We start from the raw sequence: 25,767 nt of genomic DNA on the forward strand, positions 1-25,767 counted from the left end.
CTTCAGTCTGGATTTCGCCGGCAACACTCCACAGAAACTTCTCTCCTAAAACTTACAAATGACTTACTAACAGCAAAAACCAATGGTCACTACTCGATACTCTTACTCTTGGACCTCTCGGCTGCCTTTGATACTGTTGACCACCCCCTCCTTCTCAAAAAACTCAGTTTGCTCGGTCTCCGTGACTGTGCTCTCCACTGGTTCGAATCTTACCTATCTCACCGCACCTTCAGTGTCACTTACAATTCCACTTACTCCTCTGCAACTCCTCTTACTGTTGGGGTCCCCCAAGGTTCTGTCCTTGGACCACTACTATTCTCAATCTACACCTCCTCCCTGGGTCAGCTAATAGCCTCCCATGGCTTCCACTACCATTTCTATGCTGATGACACCCAAATCTACCTCTCTACCCCTCAGCTCACCCCATCAGTCTCCTCCCGCATCACTGATCTACTAATAGACATATCAGCCTGGATGTCTCACCACTTCCACAAACTGAATCTATCTAAAACCGAGCTCATAATATTTCCTCCTCTACGTGCCTCTTCCCCAGAATTCTCTGTCAAGATCAATGGAATAACTATTAGTCCTTCCACACATGCCAGGGTGCTAGGGGTAACCCTGGACTCTGCACTGTCCTTTCAGGCTCACATCCAATCCCTGTCCAAATCATGCCGCCTTAACCTCCGCAACATCGCTAGAATACGGCCCTTTTTAACCAATGACACCACCAAGCTCTTAATTCACGCCCTGGTTATCTCTCGCCTCGACTATTGCAACTCCCTCCTCATTGGATTACCCTTACATAGATTATCCCCCCTTCAATCCACAATGAATGCAGCTGCAAGACTTATCCACCTTACCAACCGTTCAGTGTCCTCCAACCCTCTCTGCCAATCCCTTCATTGGCTTCCACTCACCCAACGAATAAAATTCAAAGTGCTAACAACAGTTTACAAAGCCATCCACAACTCTGCCCCCAGCTACATCACTAACCTGATCTCAAAATATCAACCTAGCCGCTCTCTTCGGTCCTCCCAAGACCTCCTGCTCTCTAGCTCCCTTGTCACCTCTTCTCATGCTCGCCTCCAGGATTTCTCCAGAGCTTCTCCCATTCTTTGGAACTCTCTACCCCAATCTGTCCGACTGTCCCCTAATCTATCCATCTTTAGACGATCCCTGAAAACCCTTCTCTTTAAAGAAGCCTACCCGGCTACTAACTAATAACGCTGTTTCTCTTGCTCCATCAGCGCATCCCCCACAGCTATTGCCTTTTGTATCAATTGACCCTCCCTTTTAGATTGTAAGCTCTAACGAGCAGGGCCCTCTGATTCCTTTTGTTCCAAATTGTAGTGTAACTGTAATGTCTGCCCTCATTTTGTTAAGCGCTGCGCAAACTGTTGGCGCTATATAAATCCTGTATAATAATAATAATGTAAGCCGTACTGCTGTTCATTGTTTTTCTATTATGTTTGGATATGTATACGTCTGTTTTATGTTGCTTTTAACATTTGTATTTGCATTTTGAATAAAATGAATTCCTTTTATAACTGTCCTTGTTAAGATTTTCTATCACAACTTACCACCAATCATTGCCCTTGAAAATCCCATGCGCTTGGAAAGGGGCAGCGCTGGCATTCCTTCAGCCTTTGGCTTGATCGAGTGCCGGGCCTGCCCCTAACCATTTTTACCCATAAGGGGAAGTTGAACTTGTTTGCAATCTCCCCACTTCCAGTGCCACATTTGGCACTTTTTTGGGGGCTTAGCTTCTGGCTCAAATCGCCACAACAATCTGAGCCAGAAGTTTGGCCCCCTCCTTCCCCCGCAGTCTTCTGGTACACATCACAGGTCATAGAAGACTATAGGACCATTACAAAGGAACAGCGCAGCTGGTACATTCGGAGCATGCTCAAAGGCTCCTTTTTCTTTTTAAAAAAGGAGCCTTTGAGCATGCTCTAAAACACGTCACCGTCCTCTTGCTGACCACTTTTTCCCCCCCGCGTTCCATGGTGGTCCTGGAAGTGTGGCGGCCATTTTGCTCCTCCAGACCCTTTGTTCCTGCAAGTACTGGCCAGCACAGTGACAGGGAACACCATCTCAGGAGAACTTCATAGATTGATGAGCCTGTTTACTCTGTAATCCTGTAAGTGTTTTAACTGCTGCCTTTTAAAAAATTGCTGACATACTGCACTTAGAAGCGCCTTTCTCTGCATATTCCTGGCCCCCCAAAACTTAGCCTCTCTCAGTTCTGGCCTCCATCACTTCTGGAAAGTATGGGTAGCATCACTGTGCCTCCTGGCAGAGCTGGAAGCACAAGGCTCCCACCTCTAGAACCATCAGAGGCCAAAGCAAGTAGACCTTCCATCTGTCCTGCAGCTTCTTCCTCCATTGGTGGACACTAAGAGGAGTAGGAACATTACTTTCTCAGTCATGTGACAGGCACTGTCAAAGGCAAGATGGTGGCAGGCAGCAGTGGTGAACAGAAAAATTGCAAGGCTGTAATTGAGTAATGGCTGTAATTGAGTAATGGATGGGAGGTAATATTTTTAACAAGTGTCCTTTTCAGGTCAAATGCAGACAATTCTACACTCTTTAGAAAATGAGAATGTAACTCACGGTCAGTGCTCTCAGCAGTTTCACTGGTGGAGGGCTCAGCGGTTGGTTCAGGTTCCTGATGCTGCGACGGGTGGGGTGCAGGCTGCGGGCAACTGGGCTGGTCAGGAATACCACGTGTTCCCCCCATCTGGGGGTGAGAGCACTGGAATGGAGCACCTTGTACATACATGTCATTCCATGGAGAAGACTGATAGACTGGACCACCTGTGGAAAGGTGACCACCTGTAGAAATATAAGAAGGGGCTGCTTATCTCAGATGGTCATTTTATGCATTGCATTTTCAGTTTGTCTAAAATGGTTACACCCAGGGCCGCCGATAGGGGGTACCCACAGTGCTCCTGTACAGACCTCATCAGTTCAGCAGGGGGCCCTGGGCAGCAGCAGGTACTGGATAATGGACAGGAGGGTGGTGACCAGTGCGGGTGGGGTGCACGGGAGGTTTACAGGAACCGGATTGTCCGTTTGGCTCTCTCTGCAGCAGCTAAAGGCCAGCGTCATCTCCTTCCCCTCCCACCAGCTTTAGTGCCGGTTCACATATGTGCGGCTGCGGCGATCGCATGTAATGTCGGAGCCACTGCTCCTTCATTACATGCGATCGGCTGTGCAGTGCGAGTTCAGCCATACACTTTGTATGGCTAAATTCGCACTGCACCCGCAGCAAAGACGCACAGGACCCTTTTTTGCAGCCGCATCAGTATCGGATCGCACAGTGGTTCACACTTGTGCGATCCGATCCTGTGCGAACTGTAGAGATCGCACTGCGATATGCGATCAAACTGGGGGTGTCGTTAACATTTCATTGACACCCCCAGAGTATCGCATATGGCAGTGTGAACTGCCAGGGGTGCGTTTGCGATGCGGGAACAGGCTGCGAATTCGCAGCCTTCCCGCATCGCATAAGTGTGAACCGGCACTTAAGCAGCCGCGGGGGGGGGGGGCTCGGGAATACAGGAGATCTGTTTTAGTGGATGCTCCCCACCACACTGATCATCTCTACTGTTGGGAGGGGTTGGCACTTCAGGATGGAGAGCGGATAGGAAGGCTGTACAGGGCCCCCCGTGATTTCTAATAGCAGCCCTGTTTACACCAAATAGGCGCATACACTATATTACCAAAAGTATTGGGACACCTGCCTTTACACGCACATGAACTTTAATGGCATCCCAGTCTTAGTCTGTAGGGTTCAAGATTGAGTGGGCCCACCCTTTTCAGCTATAACAGCTTCAGCTCTTCTGGGAAGGCTGTCCACAAGGTTTAGGAGTGTTTATCGGAATGTTTGACCATTCTGCCAGAAGCACATTTGTGAGGTCAGGCACTTATGTTGGATGAGAAGGCCTGGCTCGCAGTCTCCTCTCTAATTCATCCAAAAAGGTGTTCTATCGGGTTGAGGTCAGGACTCTGTGCAGGCCAGTCAAGTTCCTCCACCCCAAACTCGCTCATCAATGTATTTATAGCCCTTGCTTTGTGCACTGGTCCAAATCATTTGGTGGAGGGGGGATTATGGTGTGGGGTTGTTTATCAGGAGTTGGGCTTGGCCCCTTAGTTCCAGTGAAGGGAACTCTTAAGGCGTCAGCATACCAAGATATTTTGGACAATTTCATGCTCCCAACTTGGCCAACTTATTTCCAATTGAGCCAACTCATCCACGTGCCCATGCTCTGCAAGTCTCCACCATACACAGATTAAGGGAGTTCAAGCTCATTCATGCATTTCCAAAAACGCATACAATGAGTAAAGGGCTGTAAACTGCAAGTGCAGGGGTAAGAATTTAAAACAAATAGTTCATTGTGCTCAATACATTACGCTAAAAACCGCTGAGGATCTAATACTACTTTAAGGCACCAAAGGCTGAAAGTCTTTCAAAAGCCTACATATGTTCCAAAAATCTAACTCCAGCAATATTTTTCTTTAATTTTTATTTTACTTGAATGGAGAAGAAAATGCAAATCTTCTACTGCATACAATAACAAGAAATCCATCTACAGCCCTCTGACCATACCTGAGCCTTGTTGAAGCACAATATGTCCCCCTGGTCGACTCTGCAGGAAAGTTCCAGAGGTTCCATAGGCTAGTACTCCCGTGTTATTGGTCGGAACAGCGAGGAAGGTTGTGTCTTTTGGAGAGGTTGGGGTAAGGCTGTGTACTGGGACTCTCTGGTACTGTGTATATTGGAGCATTTGGTAGTGCCCCATTTGGTTATGCTGGTGATAGTAGTGCGGTCCATATCTCATAGGTGGCCCCATCGTCTCTGCCATTGGGGATCTGCAGGGAAAATCAGTGGTAAGAACTTTATCACTTATGGAATACCTAAATTCATTCACTAGATTGATACATTATTTGGTGAATGTTTGTGAATAGCTGACCATTACACCTATATGAGCTTGTTGGACATCCCGTTTGGAAACTATGAGCATTCATATAGAGTTGGCCCCATGTGTGGCTACAACAGCCTCCACTCTTCTAGGAAGGTTGCCATAAGGTTTAGGAATGTGTCTGCAGGATTTGTACTCCTTCAGCCAAAAGAACATTTGCAAGGTCAGGTACTATGCTTGGATGAGGAGACCTGGCTTCCAATCGGCATTTGTATTCAAAAGTCTGAAGGTGTTATATAGGGCTGAGGTCAGGGTTCTGTGCAGGCTACACTAGTTCCTCCACACCAAACTGGTCAACAACCATGTTATAGAGCTGCGAACAGAAATAGGTCTTCCCAAAACTCTATCCACAAGTTTGAAATAACTTTTTTGGATGGATGGACTTTTTTTTCCTCTATAGCTGTTGATAGAGTGAAGTGGGATTGGAACCTAGGTTGGGTTTTTACTGTTAACTCTTTATGTGACTCATTGTATACCTCATAATGAATACTTGCAATGGGCTTCCTCTCTCCCCATTGGATCTTTAATTTATTTTACATTGTGGAAAATGTAAGAAGTCACTGGGAAAACTCAACACCACACATTGGGCAGAAAGAGAGTTAGAAATTATGGCAGGGAGCTTTCACCAAGAGATCTCTCTCTCTACAAGACATAAGAATCCAGCAGGGTAGCCAACCAAGCTTTACCTATGGCAAAGTACGCTTTATGATCAAAAGTTTGACTATCACACCTATAGGAGCTTGTTGGACATCTCATTCCAAAACAACGGGAATCAACATAGAGTTGGCTCCTCTTTGTGGCTATAAGAGCCTCACAATGTGGCAGGATAATGTCAATTATCAACATTATTAATGTCACTTCCCCCCCCGGCTGGGGGATTGGCAATGCCCAGATGCCCAGTCCCTGATGCCATTTGTTTAACAATGCCTTGCCTATTCACCTAGAAAATGACCAGAACTAATTTCTAAGATTCGGCTTCCATTCATTTCAATGGAGTTTGGATTCAGAATTCAAAATTTGGTAGAGTTCGGGAGAGTTTGCTGAACCTACCCAGATCATCCCTAATGACAACAGAGGTAAAAAATTAGCATGGTCACCCTTTAACAGAAGTTGCCTAAACAAGGACCTCCATTTGAGGATCACCAGGGATTTTTTAAGAGGAGCTCTAGGTTCCCCCCAAAAAATTCAAAGTCAGCAGCTACAAACACTGTAGCTGCTGACTATTAACGACACTTACCTGTCCAGAGATCCTGCAATGTCCCCACCCAAACAGATTCTTCAATTGGCTTTGGGTGCAGGCGCCGGCATCTCTAGTAAGGGAAACAGGTAGTGAAGCCTTGCGGCTTCACAGCCTGTTTCCAACTGCGCATGCACGAGTCACGCCGAGCCTTGTAAGTGATCCCATAGACTTCTGGGACCTGTGATGTATCCCAGAAGACTGCGGGGGCAGGAGGGAGGGCGGAACGTCCTGTTCAGATAGCCGCAGCCCCATAGGGTGCCAAATGTGGCAGTGGAGGGGGGCAAACAAGCGGAAACCTCCCCGTTTGGGTGAAGCTCTGCTTTAATTAATGAAATTTGCAGATTTAAAAATATTGAAAATTAAAATTTTGAAATGTCAACATATTTTTACATTGTTTATTTATTTTTTTTTTAATCATCAAAAAGGGACATTTGACCAAAAGTGTTTCTTGTGCTGGCTGTCCTAGTTGAAATCTTTTTTCCTCCAACCTTTTTCCAGCAGTGGTAATCTTTTGATGCTGCGGGGTATGACCTTGTCACAGGCGCTCGCTCATCAAAAGTGCTGACTATGCCCGCCCATTATGTCCTCCTCCATTCATAGGTGTACTATATAGCTTCCATCAATGAAAATCGCTCTATGAATGGAGGAGGTAAACCTTTCATTCATCTGCTTGTCCTCTATTCATAGAGCACTTTTCACAGTACAGCTTCTATGAATAGAGGAGGAAGACATATAGGGCATGCACAGTTAGCGCTTTTGACAAGTGCCTAGAACAGGTCCAGCAGCTTGGATTAACCCCCGCAGCACCAAAAAATTACCCACTGCGGGTATGGGAGGGGGAGGAGGATGAAAGATTTCAATTAGGACAGACAGCACCAACACAAGGGACACGCCTCATTAAATACGAGTACCACCCCTTGCACTTTTTAAAAAAAAATAAACCAAACTTAGGCTTTAAAACCGTGAATCAAAGAGCCAATAAGATTTCATCTAACTGAAGCCTGATCAGTGAAAGCAATCTCAGCATTCTGTACTGATAAAGACATGCATAGACAGAAAGACATACATACTCCTGAATATTATAAGAGAAGATATCACCATCAGTAGACGGTGATGGGGTACAGGAACTCTCCGGCGTATCCAGCATAAGCGGAACCATGTGACGGCTGGGGTTAAAGGTCATGGACATAGGCAGGCCAACACGCCGCAGAGGCGGAGGGCTATGGAACGTAGGAGGATACTCCCGGGATGACGGCAGACAGATGGCTCCAGGTGACCCTAAACTGGACACTGGGAAAAAAAAATGTCATTAAGTCAAACTTCATCATTTTTAGATATTTGTCAAGGCAGCAGCAGGTTCCATGTATAGAATATGTCTGCGGAGAAGGGGTCAGTGTTTCCTTTATACCCCAAAAAATTACAAACAATAATTGGTGAACCCTGTGTGTTCTTCGACTTCAGGACGTTGATTTACTAAAGGCAAATAAGATTATGAACTTTGCAAGTGCAGTACCTCCAGAGATTAGTAAAGGAGTTGAAGCTTCACTTTGCAAAGAATACCCAATCAGGTGCAAAGAAAATTATAAAAAAAAAAAAAACAAGAAAAAATAAAAAAAAACAGCATTTTTGCTTGTATACGATTGGATGATGGAGGTCAGCCAAGCTTTACTGCATTTACTAAGCTCTGGAGCAACTGCACTTGCAAACTGTACAGTCTACAGTGCATCCGGAAAGTATTCACAGCGTTTCACTTTTTCCACATTTTGTTATGTTACAGCCTTATTCCAAAATGGATTAAATTAATTATTTTCCTCACAATTCTACAAATGATACCCCATAATGACAACGTGAAAGAAGTTTGTTTGAAATCTTTGTAAATTTATTAAAAAAAAAAAAATACCATGTACATAAGTATTTACAGCCTTTGCTCAATAGTTTGTTGAAGCACCTTTGGCACCAATTACAGCCTCAAGTCTTTTTGAGTATGATGCTAAAAGCTTGGCACACCTATTTTGGGGCAGTTTCTTCCATTCTTCTTTGCAAGACCTCTCAAGCTCCATCAGGTTGGATGAGGAGAGTCGCGCACAGCCATTTTCAGATCTCTCCAGAGATGTTCGATCGGGTTCCAGTCTGGGCTCTGGCTCGGCCACTCAAGGAAATTCACAGAGTTGTCCTGTAGCCACTCCTTTTTTTTATCTTGGCTGTGTGCTTAGGGTTGTTGTCCTGTTGGAAGATGAACATTCGTCCCTGTCTGATGTCCAGAGCGCTCTGGAGCAGGTTTTCATACAGGATGTCTCTGTACATTGCTGCATTTATCTTTCCCTCGAGCCTGACAAGTCTCCCAGTTCCTGCCACTGAAAAACATCCCCAAAGCATGATGCTGCCACCACCATGCTTCACTGTAGGGATGGTATTGGCCAGGTGATGAGCGATGAATGATTTCCTCCAGACATGACGCTTGTCATTCAGGCCAAAGAGTTCAACCTTTGTTTTACCAGAGAATTTTGTTTCTGATGGTCTGAAAGCCCTTCAGGTTTTGGCAAACTCCAGGTGGGCTGTCCCATGGGCCTTTTACTGAGGAGTGGCTTTCGTCTGGCCACTCTACCATACAGACCTGATTGGGGGAGTGCTGCAGAGATGGTTATTCTTCTAGAAGGTTCTCCTCTCTCCACAGAGAAATGCTGGGGCTCTGTCAAAGTGACCATTGGGTTCTTGGTCACCTCCATGACTAAGGCCCTTCTTCCCGGATTGCTCAGTTTGCCCAGGTGGCCTGTTCTAGAAAGAGTCCTGGTGGATCCAAACTTTATCCATTTACAGATGATGGAGGCCACTGTGCTCATTGGGACCTTCAATGCAGGCATTTTTCTGTACCCTTCTCCAGATCTGTGTCTCCATACAATCCTGTCTTGGAGGTCTACAGAAAATTCCTTGGACTTCATGGCTTGGTTTGTGCTCTGACATGCACTGTTAACTGTGGGACCATATATAGACAGGTGGGTGCCTTTCCAAATCATGTCCAATCAACTGAATTTACCACAGGTGGACTCCAATCAAGTTGTAGAAACAGCTCAAGGATGATCAGTGGGGAAACAGGATGCACCTGAGCTCAACTCTGAGTGTCATGGCAAAGGCTGTGAATACTTGGTGGGGTAAGTGGGGTACACACTATAAGAAAACCGGGCAAACAATAGTCTGATTTTCCTCGTTGTTTCACAGCAAATCGGAACAGATGGACGAAAATTCATACAAAAATTCTTGTACGACAAAGGCTTTTTTTTGGTTGTTTATTGTTTCTGATCATGCGCAGTCTTTCTTTTCTAGTTTTTCTTGTTCAAAAATCGTACGAAAATGGTACACATTAAACAAAAATCATTCATCTTTTCCCATACGAGAAAAATTTTGGAGTTTGTCCATTCGAGAATTTTCATATGAAAATTCAGAAATCGGCTGTCGAAAGTGGTGTACACACTTTACGAAAATTGTATGAAAATTCTTTAGATGAAAATATTCGCCCGAATTTCTTACCGTGTGTACGAGCCTTGCACATCGGATTTTTTAAGTTTTTACGTTTTTTTAAATTTGCAAAGATTTCAAAACAAACTTCTTTCATGTTGTCATTATGGGGTATCATTTTGAGAATTTTGAGGAAAATAATGAATTTAATCCATTTTTGAATAAGGCTGTAACAAAACAAAATGTGGAGAAAGTGAAGCGTTGTAAATACTTTACGGATGCACTGTATTTGCCTGCAGTAAATCCCCCCCAATAAGTCATATTCTTATTTTTTTGTAGTTGTTCCAAGTGGTCATGTGACCAGGTCAGTGCTAGGTCAGGCCTGTGTGTGCCAAGAATAAATAGCAAATGGTCACGTCCGTTGCTCACCCCTATTGGCTTACCTCACCAGTGGCATACCAACGGAGGGTGCAGAGGGGTGGCCCGCCCCAGGTGCCACGCACTGGGGGGGGGGGGGGGGTGTCAGGGCGGCTCCGCTCAGGGGTGCCTGCCGACGACGCAGGGCTGGCCCGCATCTTCCTGTGAAGGCAGCTGCAGTAGCACCTCCTTCAGTCCGCACTGCTCACAGGGGACGCGAAGAAGGCGAGTGTCCGAGCAGCCTCCCTGTGTGCCTGAATAGGAGGGACGGTGGGGCAGCTACATATAGAGGAATTGATCTTTCCATATGCTGAATGCCTGAGTCTCCTCCTCTCCCTCCTGCAGGCATTCAGCGGCTGCAGGAGGAATATGGAAAGATCAACTCCTCTATATAGCTGCCACACTGCTCCTCCTATCCAACTTCTATTGCTAGCACCCCAGTGCTGTCCAGCACCCCCCCCCCCCCAAGTGCTCTTCAGCCCCCCCTAGTGCTCTTCAGCTTCCCACAGTGGTTTTTCAGCCCCCCATGCTCTCTGGCTTCCCCTGTGCCCTCCACCCCCCTGTGCTCCCTGGCTCCCCCCCCTCAGTGATCTCCAGTCCCCCCCCCCCAAGCTCTCCATCCCCCTGCCCCCTAGTGCTTTTTGCCCCCCTCGTGCTCTCCACCCCCGCGCTTTCCAACCCCCCTCTCTTAATTCTCTCTAGCCCCCCCCCCCCTCGTGCCCTTCAGCTCCTCCAGTGCTCACTGGTTCCCCTGTGCTCTCCGGCCCCCCCTAGTGCTCTTCTATTTTCTATCATGTCTTCAGTCTCTAACCATCTCTTGTATCACGTCAGACGTCTCTGATTATATCTTCTGTATCATGTCCTTAGTCTCTGACCATCTACTGTAGCATGTCCTTAGTCTCTGACCATCTACTGTAGAATGTCCGCAGTCTCTGACCATCTACTGTAGAATGTCCGCGGTCTCGGACCATCTCCAGTAGCATGTCTCCAGTCTCTGACCATCTCCAGTAGCATGTCTCCAGTCTCTGACCATCTCCAGTAGCATGTCTCCAGTCTCTGACCATCTCCAGTAGCATGTCTCCAGTCTCTGACCATCTCCTGTAGCATGTCTCCAGTCTCTGACCATCTCCAGTAGCATGTCTCCAGTCTCTGACCATCTCCTGTAGCATGTCTCCAATCTTTTACTCAAACTTAAACACATTGCTATTAGTATTAGCCATCTGTTTATGCCGGATGTAGGACTATGCAGGGGAGGCAGAAAGTGCAAATGGGAGCACTGTGATTAGAGAGACGGGTGGGGGTGGCCAGATATAGGATCCGCCCCGAGTGCCAAATGCTTTAGGTACGCCACTGTACCTCACTAGGAATTGTGAGCAGCACTATTGCCATGGATAGCCTTCATTCATCTGAATCTTTGAAGGTTTGCTATGGAAAGCATGGTTCAGAGCTCTGACGAAGAGGGTGCGCCCCTGAAACGCATCAGCTCGCAAGCATAGTGGTCAAGTTATCGGCTTCTTAATTGGATACATCTTGTGATGTTTTACGCTTTTAGATCCCCCTTTTTTTTTCGTCTACACTTTTATTTTTTAAATAAATCTCTGTTAATGCACTGGTGGTTTGCACCCTTCTGTGAGTTTTTTTTGCATTTTATTTGGAAAGCATGGAAGCCTGCAAAAAGCTCAGCAGCCATGCACATGCAAGTGTGACAACACCACCCCTGCATTGCAAGGTAATAGGAGAGCATTTTTCCTGCACTGAACGGTACTAGAATGCATAAGAAACACACTGGAATATACATGTCCTCATTTAGGGCCAGTTCACACTACATGCAGTGCAGTACATTTTTTCAAGCAAAGTAGGTTATTTGGTTTCCAATGGCATCGTTTACACCAGTGCTTGCAGTTCCAGTGTGTTCCAGAAAAAAAAAAAAAGTAGAACATGCTGCATTTTTCCTGCTTTGGAACGCTGTAAAACGCATCAAAAATGCATTGGAACGCACCTAAAACGCACTGGAACACACACATGTCCTTTTTTAAGGTTAAGAAAAAAAAGGAGGGGGAAAAAATGCATTGGACTGCATCAAAAACACACCACAAATGCACTGAAACGCATCTAAAATGCGCATGCAGAAACGTATCTGGAACACATCTGGACTACGTTTCTATGGTGTGAACTGGCCCTAAGACTTTTCATACCTAACTGACTGCATGCTTCTTTTAGGTCTGCGATTCATATTTAAAGGGGTTGTAAGGGCAGAAGGTTTTTCTTATCTGAATGCATTCTATGCATGAAGATAAAAAAAAAACCTTCTGGGTGTAGCAGCCCCCCTAATACTTACCTGAGCCCATCTAGATCCAACGAGGATGCAGCAGTGTCTCGGCTGCCCAGGACTCCCCTCCTCATTGGCTGAGACAGCAGCATTGGCTCCTGCTGCTGTCAATCAAAGTCAGTCAGCCAGCCAATGAGAAGAGAAAGGGGTCAGGGCCAGACCACAGGTCCGTGTCTGAAAGGACACACAGAGCAGCTGCCCGGCTCAGGTGCCCCCATAACAAGCTGCTTGCTGTGGGGGCACTCAACAAGAGGGAGGGGCCAGAAGCGCCAACGAGGAACCCGAGAAGAGAAGGATCCGGGCTGCTCTGTGCAAAACAAACTGCACAGAGGAGGGAAGTATTACATGTTTGTTATTTTTAACTAAAAAAAAAAAAAAAGAAGACTTTAGAATCACTTTAAGTAGTGCAGGCAAGGATCACATTGATCACCCAGGAGCCTCAACTTAAACAAAAAAAAAAAAAAAAATTACAATAGCCGGTTCTATAATTTTGCATCTTCTAGACTATATCTGCATGGAATTTGTATGTTTTCTCTGTGTTTGTGTTGGTTTCCTCCAGGTGCTCCGTATTCCTCCTACATTCTAAAAGACATGCTGGTAGGTTAATTAGCTCCTGTCCAAACTGGCCCCAATGTATGGCAAAAAACAAGGGGTAGTAGAGGCCAAGAGAGGACCCAAGAAAGCAGGACTATACCGGCATAACTGGTGGTTGCAGGGATACAAATACAACACTCCTATAATATTATATGTGTGTTGTATTTGTATCCCTGCAACCACCAGTTATACCGGTATAGTCCTGCTTTCTTGAGTCCTCTCTTGGCCTCTACTACCCCTTGTTTTTTGTCCTAGTTTCTTGGGGATGATGGCATATGTATGTATGTATGTGTGTATGTACGATAGGAACTGTAAGCTTCTGGAGGGAAGGGACTAATGTGAATGTACAATATGTAAAGCACTAATAAATAATATATACAGTACAATATGGTCAGAGACTGGACATATTACAGTAGATGGTCAGAGTCTGAAGCTATGCTAAAGGACAGTGGTCGCCAACTGTTCGGACCTCATGGACCACGAAACTCACAATTATGAATCCAACTAACATGAATTTTACATGCCTTAGATACACAATGCTTCTGCTATCTGCCCCCCTCTCCATGTATCACGCTCCTGCCTTATACACACACACACACAATACTCCAGCTCTCTGCCCCCCTCTCCCTGGATCACACTGCTGCCTTATACACACAATGATCCAGCTCTCTGCCCCACCCTCTCTGGATCACACTGCTGCCTTTTACACGCAATGCTCCAGCTCTCTGCCCCCCCTCCCCCTGGATCACACAGCTGCCTTATACACACACAATGCTCAAGCTCTCTGCCCCCCCTCTCTCTGGATCACACTGCTGCCTTATACACACAATGCTCCAGCTATCTGCCCCCCTCCCCATGTATCACGCTGCTGCCTCATACACACAATGCTCCGGCTCTCTGCCTCCCTCTCCCTGGATCACACGGCTGCCTTATACACACAATGATCCAGCTCTCTGCCCCCCCCCCCCCCATCTCTGGATCACACTGCTGCCTTTTACATGCAATGCTCTGGCTCTCTGCTCCCCTCTACCTGGATCACACTGCTGCCTTATACACACACAATGCTCCAGCTATCTGCCCCCTCCCCATGTATCACGCTGCTGCCTCATACACACAATGCTCCGGCTCTCTGCCCCCCTCTCCCTGGATCACACGACTGCCTTATACACACAATGATCCAGCTCTCTGCCCCCCACTCTCTGGATCACACTGCTGCCTTTTACACGCAATGCTCTGGCTCTCTGCTCCCCTCTCCCTGGATCACACTGCTGCCTTATACACACACACACACACACAATGCTCCAGCTCTCTGCCAACCCTCCCCCGGGATCACACAGCTGCCTTATACACACAATGCTCCAGCTATCTGCCCCCCTCCCCATGTATCATGCTGCTGCCTCATACACACAATGCTCCGGCTCTCTACCCCCCTCTCCCTGGATCACACGGCTGCCTTATACACACAATGATCCAGCTCTCTGCCCCCCCCCTCTCTGGATCACACTGCTGCCTTTTACACGCAATGCTCCAGCTCTCTGCTCCCCTCTCCCTGGATCACACTGCTGCCTTATACACACACACACACAATGCTCCAGCTCTCTGCCCCCCTCCCCCTCGATCACATGGCTGCCTTATTCACACAATGTCCTGGCTATCTGTCCCCCCTCCTCCTGGATCACACGGCTGTCTTATACACACACAATGCTCCCGCTCTTTGCCCCCCTCTCCCTGGATTACACTGCTGCCCAAAACACACTGCTACGTCTCGCTGCCCCCCTCACCCTGGATAACACTGCTGCCTTTTACACACAAAAACATTGTTCTGGCTCTCTGCCCCCTCCCCCTGCATAACACTGCTGCCCTATACACACACACACAATGCTCCTTCTCTCTGCCCCCTCCCCCTGGAACACACGGCTGCCCTATACACACACAATGCTCCTTCTCTCTGTCCCCCTCCCCCCTGGATCACACTGCTGCCTTACACACACTCATCATTGGATCGCGCCTCCTCATCCAGTCATGTTCTCGAGCTCCATGCTCCCTCCTACAGTCTGATCAGCACTGCCATTGAAAGTCCCCTTATTCTTTACCTCCTGCTCTTAGCACTACGCCCGGCGCCTCCAACTGAGTTCACAGGAGCTGGAACTACAGGCATCAGGTATGAATGAGCCCTGACAGTATTGTCATAACACTTGAAAAAAAAAACAGTGGTCGTTATACATCCGCCACAATATTGATTTGTGACAGAACCCCTGGGTGGGGACTACCAAAATTTTCTTGTGGACCATCAGTGGTTCCCAGACCACTGGTTGGTGACCGCTGAGAATAGATGATTGTTGAAGACTGCAGAAGTGGTGAGGTTGGAGCCTGGGAAAATGTCAGAGACAGGTTCCTAAAAAATGGGCACCTAGGCAAGCAATACACTGTCTACTGCCTGGTGGGGCCCAAGGACCACAAAGTAAATACCAGCGTCACATGGGGCCTTCAGGCCACAGGTTGGACACTAGGGCTCTATGCTTTCAGAAAAATAAATGTTTGATGAGTAGCCACTTAGGCAAGGATTACACTTTCTACTCCCTGGTGGGGTCAGAGGGCCACACAGTAAATACCAAGGGTAATGAATGGGCCTCACACAACAGGTTAGACATCAGGGCTCCATGCATCTAGAAAAAAAAATGTGTAATTTGTAAATAAAATAAATGTTCCACACATACAGCTTTGGGTGGGTCTGAACCCATGCTTCCATTGTTACAAGACAACAATGCTAACCACCAATCCACCATGTCAAATAATTTCAGCAGTGGAGCCCCCTGGTGGCCCTTGAACTGACCTGAACTACTGCTGCTTGAACCACAGGAGGTGCTATGTTGAGACACATCCATAGAATGAGATCTATGAAGAAGACTTCCCGAAACAATGGACATCCTATAGGTGGCAGAAGATGGAGGGAGAGAGAAAAAAATAATTGTTAACAACTTCAGCTTCGGAAGGTTTTACCCCCTTCATGACCAGGCTATGGGGCACTGCCTTACTTTGCAACGCTGTACCCAAACAAAATTTATATAATTTTTTTGCACACAAATTAGAGCTTTATTTTGATGGTATTTATTTTGTTTTTTTACTATATAAATGAAAAAAGGACAGACAATTTTGAACAAAAAAAAAAAATAATAATAATAATAATAATAATAATAATATATATATTTTTTTTTACCTTCTGCTCTAAAAAAATAAAAATATTCCATGAAAAAAGAATTGATAAACTTTGGCCAAAATGTATTCTGCTACATGTCTTTGGTAGAAAAAATCCCAATAGGTGTGAATGGAGCCTAAGTGTATATTGATTAGTTTAGCTGAAAGTTATACAGTATCTCACAACTGTGAGTACACCCCTCACATTTTTGTAAATATTTTATCATATCTTTTCATGTGACAACACTGAAGAAATGACACTTTTCTACAATGTAAAGTAGTGAGTGTACAGCTTGTATAACAGTGTAAATTTGCTGTCCTCTCAAAATAACTCAACACACAGCCATTAATGTCTAAACCGCTGGCAACAAAAGGGAGTACACTCCTAAGGCCCCTTTCACACAGGCGGACCGTTCAGATCCACCTGTTCATTTTTTTGGCGGATCTGAATGGTCCCCCCATGCATCTCTATGGGGCATCGAATGTCAGTGGAGACATGTCAGCTGACATCAGCTCCGCCAAATCTGGACGGATAGAAACCCTATTTTCCATGCGTCTAGCGGATGGGATCGGATGAGAACGGACTGACGGTCCGTTCCCATCCGATTCCCCCATAAAGATCTATGGGGCTGTGACAGCTGTGTCTCCACACACAGTGAGGAGAACAGCTGTAATTCTCCTGCTCAGAGAAAAATGGAGTCCGTTTGACGGACACAGTGCGTGAAAGAGCCCTAAGTGAAAATGTCTAAATCACTGGCCTAGGCTATAAGAAGATTGCCAAGAACAATGAACCCTGAAACTGAGCTGCAGCACAGTGGCCAAGACCATATAGAGGTTTAACAGGACAGGTTCCACTCAGAATAGGCCTCTGCATGGTCAACAAAGAAGTTGAGTGCACGTGCTCAGCGTTATATCCAGAGGTTGTCTTTGGAAAATAGATGTATGAGTGCTGCCACCAGTGCTGCAGAGGTTGAAAGGGGGGGGGGGGGGTCCGCCTGTCAGTGCTCAGACCATACGCCGCACACTGCATCAAATTTGTCTGCATGTCCCAGAAGGAAGCCTCTTCTAAAGAGGATGCACAAGAAAGCCCGAAAACAGTTTGATGAAGACAAGCAGACTAAGGACATGGATTACTGGAACCATGTACTGTGGTCTGATGGGACCAAAATAAACTTATATGGTTCAGATGATGTCAAGCGTGTGTGGCGGCAACCAGGTGAGGAGTACAAAGACAAGTGTCTCTTGCCTACAGTCAACATGGTGGTGGGAGTGTCATGGTCTGGGGCTGCATGAGTGCTGCCGGCACTGGGGAGCTACAGTTCATTGGGGGAACCATGAATGCCAACATTTACTGTGACATACTGAAGCAGAGTATGATCCCCTCCCTATGGAGACTGGGCCGCAGGGCAGAATTCCAACATGATAACGACCCCAAACACACCTCCAAGACGACCACTGCCTTGCTAAAGAAGCTGAAGGTAAAGGTGATGGACTGGCCAAGCATGTCTCCAGACCTAAACCCTATTGAGCATCTGTGGGGCATCCTCAAACGGAAGGTGGAGGAGCGTAAGGTCTCTAAATCCACCAGCTCCTTGATGGTGTCATAGAGGAGTGGAAGAGGACTCCAGTGGCAACCTGTGAAGCTCTGGTGAACTCCATGCCCAAGAGGGTTAAAGCAGTGCTGAAAAATAATGGTGGCCAACAAAATATTGACAGTTTGGGCCCAATTTGGACATTTTAACTTAGGGGTGTACTCACTTTTATTGCCAGCGATTTAGACATGTTGGTTGTGAGTGGAGTTATTTTGGAGGGGACAGCAAATTTACACTGTTATACAAGCTGTACACTCACTACTTTACATTGTAGCAAAGTGTCATTTCTTCAGTGTTGTCACATGAAAAGATAGAATAAAATATTTACAAAAATGTGAGGGATGTACTCACTTTGTGAGATACTGTAGCGTCTACAAACTATGGGATATATACTGGAATTTTTGGTTATTTTATGTCGGGGATCAGCGACTTATAACCAGACTACGATAGTGCGGCGGCCAATCTGACACCGACAGTGAGGAGGGGGGGGGGGGGGGAACTAACTGACATCACTAGAGAAATTACTACAGTCATCGAGGGGTTAAAATCTAGGGCGATCAAGGAGTTAAATATGTGCCTAACAGTAGCCCCTTCTTCAGAGCCTTCAGTGGCTCTGAAGGGGCTATGCCTTGAAACGCGTTAGCCATAATCTATTGAGGACAGTGGTCACAGGCACAGGTTGTTCCAGATGTTTGGAATGGATATGCTGTTTCATAACATTTGTTTGTGAGTATATACACTTTTAATTAACAAAGCCTATTATTGAGGATTAATGCACTAGGCCGGTGCGCCCTTTGTTTGTTTTTTTGATTTTAGTGCCTTTAGACAACCCCAGTCTTATAGGGCAGCAAGGCCATAGCCATTTGGGAAGCCAAGTGTGAGTTCCGTGGAATGAATTGGACAGGGGCCTTGTTTCTGAGCGCAGGAGAAAGGTGGTACAGCATCGCAATTTCAAAAATGAATGGTCTTATGGAAAAGGCCAAATACAGCGCTTGCTAATAAAACACTAATGGGTAGCAATATCCATGCCAACCTCTGTGGTAGGTATAAATAAATCAATCAATAAATAGTGGTATAAATAATTAAATATCAGGTGAACAAATGTAATTAATGTTGGTAAATCATCAAACCTCCCAATAAATAATTAAATAGGTGCCACAATGTGCATAAGTGACTTGGTGAATAATATATAAAATATAATAATATAAAAAAATATATATAAATAAAATTAAAAAATGGTAAAAGACGAATATACTCAAAAATATAATATAAATAGTCCAGAATAAACAGTGACTGTAGTGCTCAAATATTGATAAAGTCCTCAGTGAATGTGAGTTTTTAAAATTCAAAAGGTGCAGATGCTCAGATGTGATTGGCCGAATCATCGATTCCTTGCCTCGTGTGAGTGAATAAATCGGATCACTTACCGGATCTTGTGGGTCCTATATGCCATATGGCATTAGAACCATTCGAGCTTAATAGCTCCCTGGGCTGGATAGGTTTCCCCTCTATGGTCCTATGGGCTGGTAACGGCTCCTTTAGGCTCCAGGGTAAACAACCAAGTGTGGTAGGGAAAGGAAAAAAAGGCTCCAAATAGTGTAGTAATTTTTAAGATTAAGATAGTTTATTTCCCATATATCGGGTTCAAATGCAGATAAAACGACAAATCACTGGTGGTCAGCGGTGCGGGCTGCGCGTCCTCCTCGCAGAGTGGCGAGCTAGCTTCCGGCTTGCGTTCCACCCACGTGACGCAATGACGATACGCGGTCCAAACTGACGCGTTTCGTCACTTCCGGTGACGTCCTCAGAGTTTGTACTTATAGGTATAGTTTATAGGTAGGTATAGTTTATACCTACCACAGAGGTTGGCATGGATATTGTTACCCATTAGTGTTTTATTAGCAAGCGCTGTATTTGGCCTTTTCCATAAGACCATTTATTTTTCAATCTACCCTTTATTCTACAGCAGCTGCTTATTCCATTTATTTACTTTTAGGCACGAAGGTTATTTGTATACACATTTTTTATATAATACTTCCTTGGCGGGTGGAATATACTTTGTATATTTTTAAGCATCGCAATTTCGTTTTCAAAGTATTGAACCCCCAATTTTGTCGCTAAATTTGACTTGGACGTCTAGGCATCAGTAAACTCTGGTCACGAAAGGCCTAAATTTAACAGCCTCAAATTTTAGTCACATAGCCCCACCGCATACCAGTACAGGTATTTGTTGGGGACATGTTATTTAAATGAATGTAGACTAGGATCAACCTCTACCAGCCATATAAATTTGAAATAAGACAATTTTGTCAAACAGCAAGCCTCCTCACCCATTTCTCGCAGCCGGTAATGATCCATATTGGTGATGGACTGAAGGCACCGCGTACGAAACGGCTTCTGGCTGCGTTTGCATTGAAGCGGTGGAACCGAGGCCTATGTTCTCAGAGTGGGCCTTTTTTGGACACTTAAGAGACGTTTTCTCCACTTTGCGCCATTTGGCCCGCCGGTTCTGGAACCAGACCTGGAACCCAAGACAATGTAGAAATTAAAAGAAGCAGCAGCAGTTGCAGAGGTAGATCATAAACTAGCGGCTAGGCAAAGCTGTGAAATGTTCAGGCTAGTACCATTGCATTTTTTTCCATAATTCCTGCTTAAAGGGGCATCACAGTGGCTTAGTGCTTAGCATTTCTGCCTTGTAGTACGGGTACGAATCTGGACCAGGACATTACCTGCATGCTATGAGTTTATATATTCTCTATGTGCTTGCGTGGGTTATTCCAGGTACTCCCATGTTCCTTCCACACTCCTACTAATACGACTTGACTTGTCAGGCGACTTGGTCAGCCTGGCAAGTCGCGCACCGTCGTGGTCCATTGAGTAGTACAGGAGCCGTTCTAATAGGAGCGACACAAGTCGCTCCAACTTAGAAAAAGGGTCCTATACTACTTCGGGGCGACCTGGAGCGACTTGCATAGACATTCATTTTATGAAGTCCGTGCAAGTCGCGCCGAAGTCGCGCTGCACGCGACTTCACAGGTCGCCCCCTAAGTCGGAGCGACGTAGTGTCAACCGAGCCTAAGACATGCCGGTGGGTTAATTGGCTCATGTAAGTGTTCTCAAGATGGCTGCCTCACCCGCTAAGCACTTTAAATTATAACTATAAAGGCAAAAACTTTTTCTTTAGTTCTGGACAATGTGGAGAGGGACTAGAACCCTTGTCTGTATTATTCACTGTCTGTGTCCCCTTTAGGGAGATTCACCCCCACTATTTGTACTGGTGACTGTTAAAGTGATTGAAAATCTCAAATTTTGGGTTGTCCCCAGAAAAGTAAAAGGGGAAATCTTCCAATAGGGAGGCCTGGGAGTCACCGAGAAATTCCCTTAATTTGCAGGAACTTCCCCACACTTCCTTTTTTGGGCTATGGGACAGGAAGTGAAGGTAAATCTCACTAATGAAGCACTGATGGCAAAAAAATTAACCAACAGGGGTTATATAATCTCCCTTTCCAAAATGAAAAAAAAAAAAAAAAAAAAAAAAATCAAAAAGTTCTGCTTTAGGCTCGCCGGGAGAAAAACCCTATTGAGATACAAGTGAACAATTTTGATTCCCCTGAGGGTGGGACTTTTTAGGCACAATGTAATGATATTACCAAAAAAAATTATGTTTAAAATTTAATTTTATCATAAAGATACAAAATTCCAAAAGAAACAAAAATATCTTGATTAAAACAGTTTAGCAAGCAATAGATGGCATGTGCAAGATAAATGAACTCAACCATCCAGTCCAGATAAAGTAACCGACGCGTTTCGAGGTTTTTCACCTCTTCATCAGGGATAGTTCTGGAATCTTTTATGGTTGGTTGCACATCAAAAAACAGAAAGCTTGCTGCTTTAAAAACAGGGAAAAAGTTGAACCCCCAACCACTGCTGTATATTCAAAGAGTGAGACCTATATAGATCTTGGTATCCCAAGCATAGGGGGCTGATGGCAGATGCATCCACAGTACACTCGGGACAACTGGAGTCCAAAAAGTGCTTAGCAAAGCAAACACGATCAAATCATGCCAGAGCTAGATGTTAAATGAACAGCATAAGATCGAGGGGATATACAGGCTCCTTCTCCCGGCGGTGGGTTGTACAGATTGAGATACAAGCATATTCAAAATTAAATACGATTATCATACAAAAAGATAAATGTGGTAAACCATTACAGCCTGTCCTGCTGTATTATTTCCCATTCTCTCCAGTTATAGAAGACAGATTCCAGATTTGCAGCTATAGGCCCCTCAGTTCACCCCTCCACCCCAATGGACCTGGAGCAGTCAACCTCCACTGTCCAAAACTTAGCTTATTTCTCTCTACCACATAACTGAATTTGGTGACCACTTCCACCTTATAGGGAAAAAAAAAAAAAAAGATACCATAATCCTTTGTGGTGTCACCCCGATAACCTCTGCAATCTCTTTCCTCTTTTCGTTGTCTGGATAATGATCATCCATAAATAATCGCTCCAATTCTTGCAGCTGGTCTGGAACAATAGACAGGGGAGCATATTTAAAAAGGACTTGATGGGAGAATTCACTGCACATTCACAGAATAATAATTACTGTATTATGGCCTCCTTCACACAGAGCGCACTACAGTGTAGGCCCGTGCAAAAGCCGTATTCCGTGCATTCTCCAGAAGGCATGCCCATTGATGTGAATTGGGATGCAGCAAGCACATGGACACAACCAGTGCTCCCAATTCACATCCATGTGGGTGCATGGCCCTGAATCATGGCCGAATATAGGAGGTGCTGGGGTGGGCTGTGCAGATTTCAGTTGTGCCCCCGCCCCACTGACCTCCAATGCTTTCCCCTGCTGACCCCCTGTGGGTTGCCGCTCCAGGGGAGGACTGGGCCAGGGGGCAGGGGGGGGGAAATTGCCCCCCGAGACGCTCCGATTCCCCCTAAAAAGGCTGCAACGCTTCTGCCACAGACATGCCTACTGTAAAGGATTCCTGGTGAAGAGAAGTAAAAAGTCCCCACTGCTGACCTACAGAGTGCGGGGGGAAGACAAGGACAGAGCACAGCCCCTTCCCCCAGCATGGATGATGTAAACTGTGTCTGAGCAGAGGCCGGTTCCATGCCCCACTGGAGACTCTCCTCCCCCATGCAGCCCCGACCGAGCTGTCCCAGTTCCCCCCCAACTGCCCCCTGCTGGCCAGGTCAGGACCTCGGATTCAGCCTGTAAGTAGAGAATACCTGAAGCAGAGCTTCAGCCTGAATGGGGGTCAGGAGGAGGCCGGGAAGATGGAGAATGGGAGGAGGGCTGAGTTGCTGAACCATGGGCCTCTGGTTTGCACTTGAAAGTTGCCAGTCTGCCCCTGTGCCCCTCTGTGCACTGCCCTGCTGACCTCCTATCCGCTGCCCCCCTGACATTTTATACTGCACTCTCAAATCAGACAGAATAGATGTGGAACCGCCCCTTATGCAGACAATGTGCGTTCAGGGCCGCACACCCACACAGATGTCAATTTCAGAGCAGAAGCTGTGTCTGTGCAGCCTCTGTGTCCCAATTGACATCAATGGAACTGCCTGCATGGGGGTGCGCAGAACACCTGTACAACCTCATGCAAGTAAACACGGCCCTTGCACAGGTGTATGCTGTAGTATGCGTGGAGTGGACAAGGCCTTAATCTGCTAATATATGTTAACCACTTCCCGACCACCCGCCGCCTATTTCCCGCCGCAATGTCGCAGTCCTGCAAAAAAAAAAAATCACAGATCGCCACCATTACTAGTAAAAAAAAAAAAAACACATTAAAAATGACATATATGTTTCCCGTAGATAGTAGACGCGATAACTTTTGCGCAAACCAATCAAAATACGCTTATTGGGATTTTTTTTTTACCAAAAATATGTAGCAGAAAACAAACTGGCCTAAAATGGAAAAAAAAAATTGATTTTTTAATTTTTTTTTTTTGGAGGTCATTTAGCAGAATGTGAAAAATAGTTTTTTTTTTTTTCAAAATAGTCGCTCTTTTTTGTTTATAGCGGGAAAAAAAAAAAAAAAAAAAAAAAAAAAAAAAAAAAAAATCGCACAGGTGATCAAATACCACCAAATAAAAGCTCCATTTGTGGGAAAAGGAGGACATCAATTTTATTTGGGTACAGCGTCGCACTACGGCGCAATTGTCCTATCCATCCTCCTAAACCTTAAACCTAAGGCAAGCCCAGAAAAATCAAAATATAAAAAAATAATTTTTCTGCATTACCTACTTTCTATCTGGGGCTGTCCGCTGCAGTAAATCCCATCAGCCACTAGATGTCGCTAGCTTTATAGGTTCATTGATAGACAAAGTCATTCAACCCACTTCTTGCCAGCCCCCCCCCCCCCCCTCAAGGTTGGAAAAGAAAAGTGAGAGCACAGCACAGTATGTATAAATGTATACACATACTGCACACATATATTCTGCCTAGTGAAAGTTGCTTTAGGTTTCTTTAAAGAGGAACTTCACCTCTTTCTGCAGATTTTACCCCCCCCCCCCCCCTCACCTGTTATGCTGGATTGTCCTTAATTCACCTACGCAGTGGATTCAGTGTTGTCCCTCTGCGATATGCTGCTCAGTGGTGATGGCTAGGTTCCCATGCCGCCATCTTGGTCCTCCTTGGCTGACTGCCGCCTCCTCCAGGTTCAGGCAGCCGTCCCCCGATGACAAACACCAGTACCACCCACTGATCACTCTGTGACTTTCTCCTGTGATGTAGATATCCCAAGGGGCTGTGAGAGTGCACTGCTTCCTGTGAGACCAGGCTGTCGTAGGACCAACTCCCCCCCCCCCAGGGCAAGAAGGACATGTGACAGCACAGTATGCATATATTTTGCCTAGAGAAAGCTGCTTCGGGGGTTTCCTTAAAGAAGAAATTCACCCCTTCCAGCAATTTTTTACCCCCTTCACTTGTTATGCTGGGTTGTCTTTAACCACTTAAGCCCCGGAAGATTTTACCCCCTTCCTGACCAGGGCCTATTTTGCGATTCGGCACTGCGTGACTTTAACAGACAATTGCGCGGTCGTGCGACGCTGTACCTAAACGAATTTGACGAACGTCCTTTTTTTCCCACAAACAGAGCTTTCTTTTGGTGGTATTTGTTCACCTGTGCGATTTTTTGATCATGCGCTATAAACAAAAAAAAAAGCGTCAATTTTGCAAAAATAACAATATTTTTCAAATTTTTTTTTATATGAAATTCCCCCCCAAAAAAATTTAAAAATCAAAATTTTTTAACATTTTAGGCCAATTTTTTTTTTTTACCATATGTTTGGTAAAAAAAAAAAAAAAAACGCAAAAAGCGTATTTTGATTCCTTTGCGCAAAAGTTATTGCATTTACTAACAAAGGGAAAGATTTTTGTCATTTTTATTTTTTTTTTTTTTTAACGCGTGATGGCGGCGATCTGAGATTTCTTTTGCAGGACTGCGACATTGGGGCGGACAGATCGGACCCTTGACTGACTGACATTTTTGACACTTTTGGGGTTACCAGTGACATTACTACAGTAATCAGTGCTATACATATGCACTGTTACTGTAAAAATGACACTGGCAGTGAAGGAGTTAACTGTATTGGAGAGGGAGGGGTTAAGTGTGTCCTAGGGGCGTGTTTCTAACTGTGATTGGCTGTGGCTGTGTGTGTAAGAACAGTGATCAACGGTCCTACATAGTAGAACCGTTTGATCATCATTCTTACACAGGGAAGAATGACAGGCGGCTGTGTTTACATTAGCCGCCTGCCTTTTTCCCGCTGTCACGGACGAACGTGAGTGCCCGGCGGACATCGGGTCAGCCGGGCACACGCGCGGGGGGGGGTCCGTGACCGAGCGGGAGCGCGCATCCGGCGGCGTGTGCTCGCTCCCCACACCCTTACAGGCTAGCAACGTTGCCCTACGTCACTCTGCCTGTGAGGGGCTGACTGCC

General features: G+C 45.7%; 1 protein-coding gene across 1 annotated transcript in view; it reads right to left on the reverse strand.

The window, feature by feature from the left end:
* Positions 1–2,428: 2,428 nt before the first annotated feature.
* The window catches only part of LOC309563292 (homeobox protein NOBOX-like), a gene marked incomplete at both ends in the record, with an annotated part of 34,749 nt that continues 11,410 nt past the window's right edge, over positions 2,429–25,767 (reverse strand). Inside the window, 6 exons of the mRNA XM_082267696.1 lie at positions 2,429–2,820; positions 4,616–4,878; positions 7,299–7,518; positions 15,855–15,949; positions 20,139–20,329; positions 22,230–22,336. Of these exons, the coding sequence (XP_082123822.1) occupies positions 2,429–2,820; positions 4,616–4,878; positions 7,299–7,518; positions 15,855–15,949; positions 20,139–20,329; positions 22,230–22,336 (1,268 nt within the window). The remainder of the gene's footprint in view (positions 2,821–4,615; positions 4,879–7,298; positions 7,519–15,854; positions 15,950–20,138; positions 20,330–22,229; positions 22,337–25,767) is intronic.

Source organism: Pelophylax lessonae (genome assembly GCF_965119305.1).
Source record: "Pelophylax lessonae genome assembly, chromosome: 9".
Classification (NCBI taxonomy): Eukaryota; Metazoa; Chordata; class Amphibia; order Anura; family Ranidae; genus Pelophylax; species Pelophylax lessonae.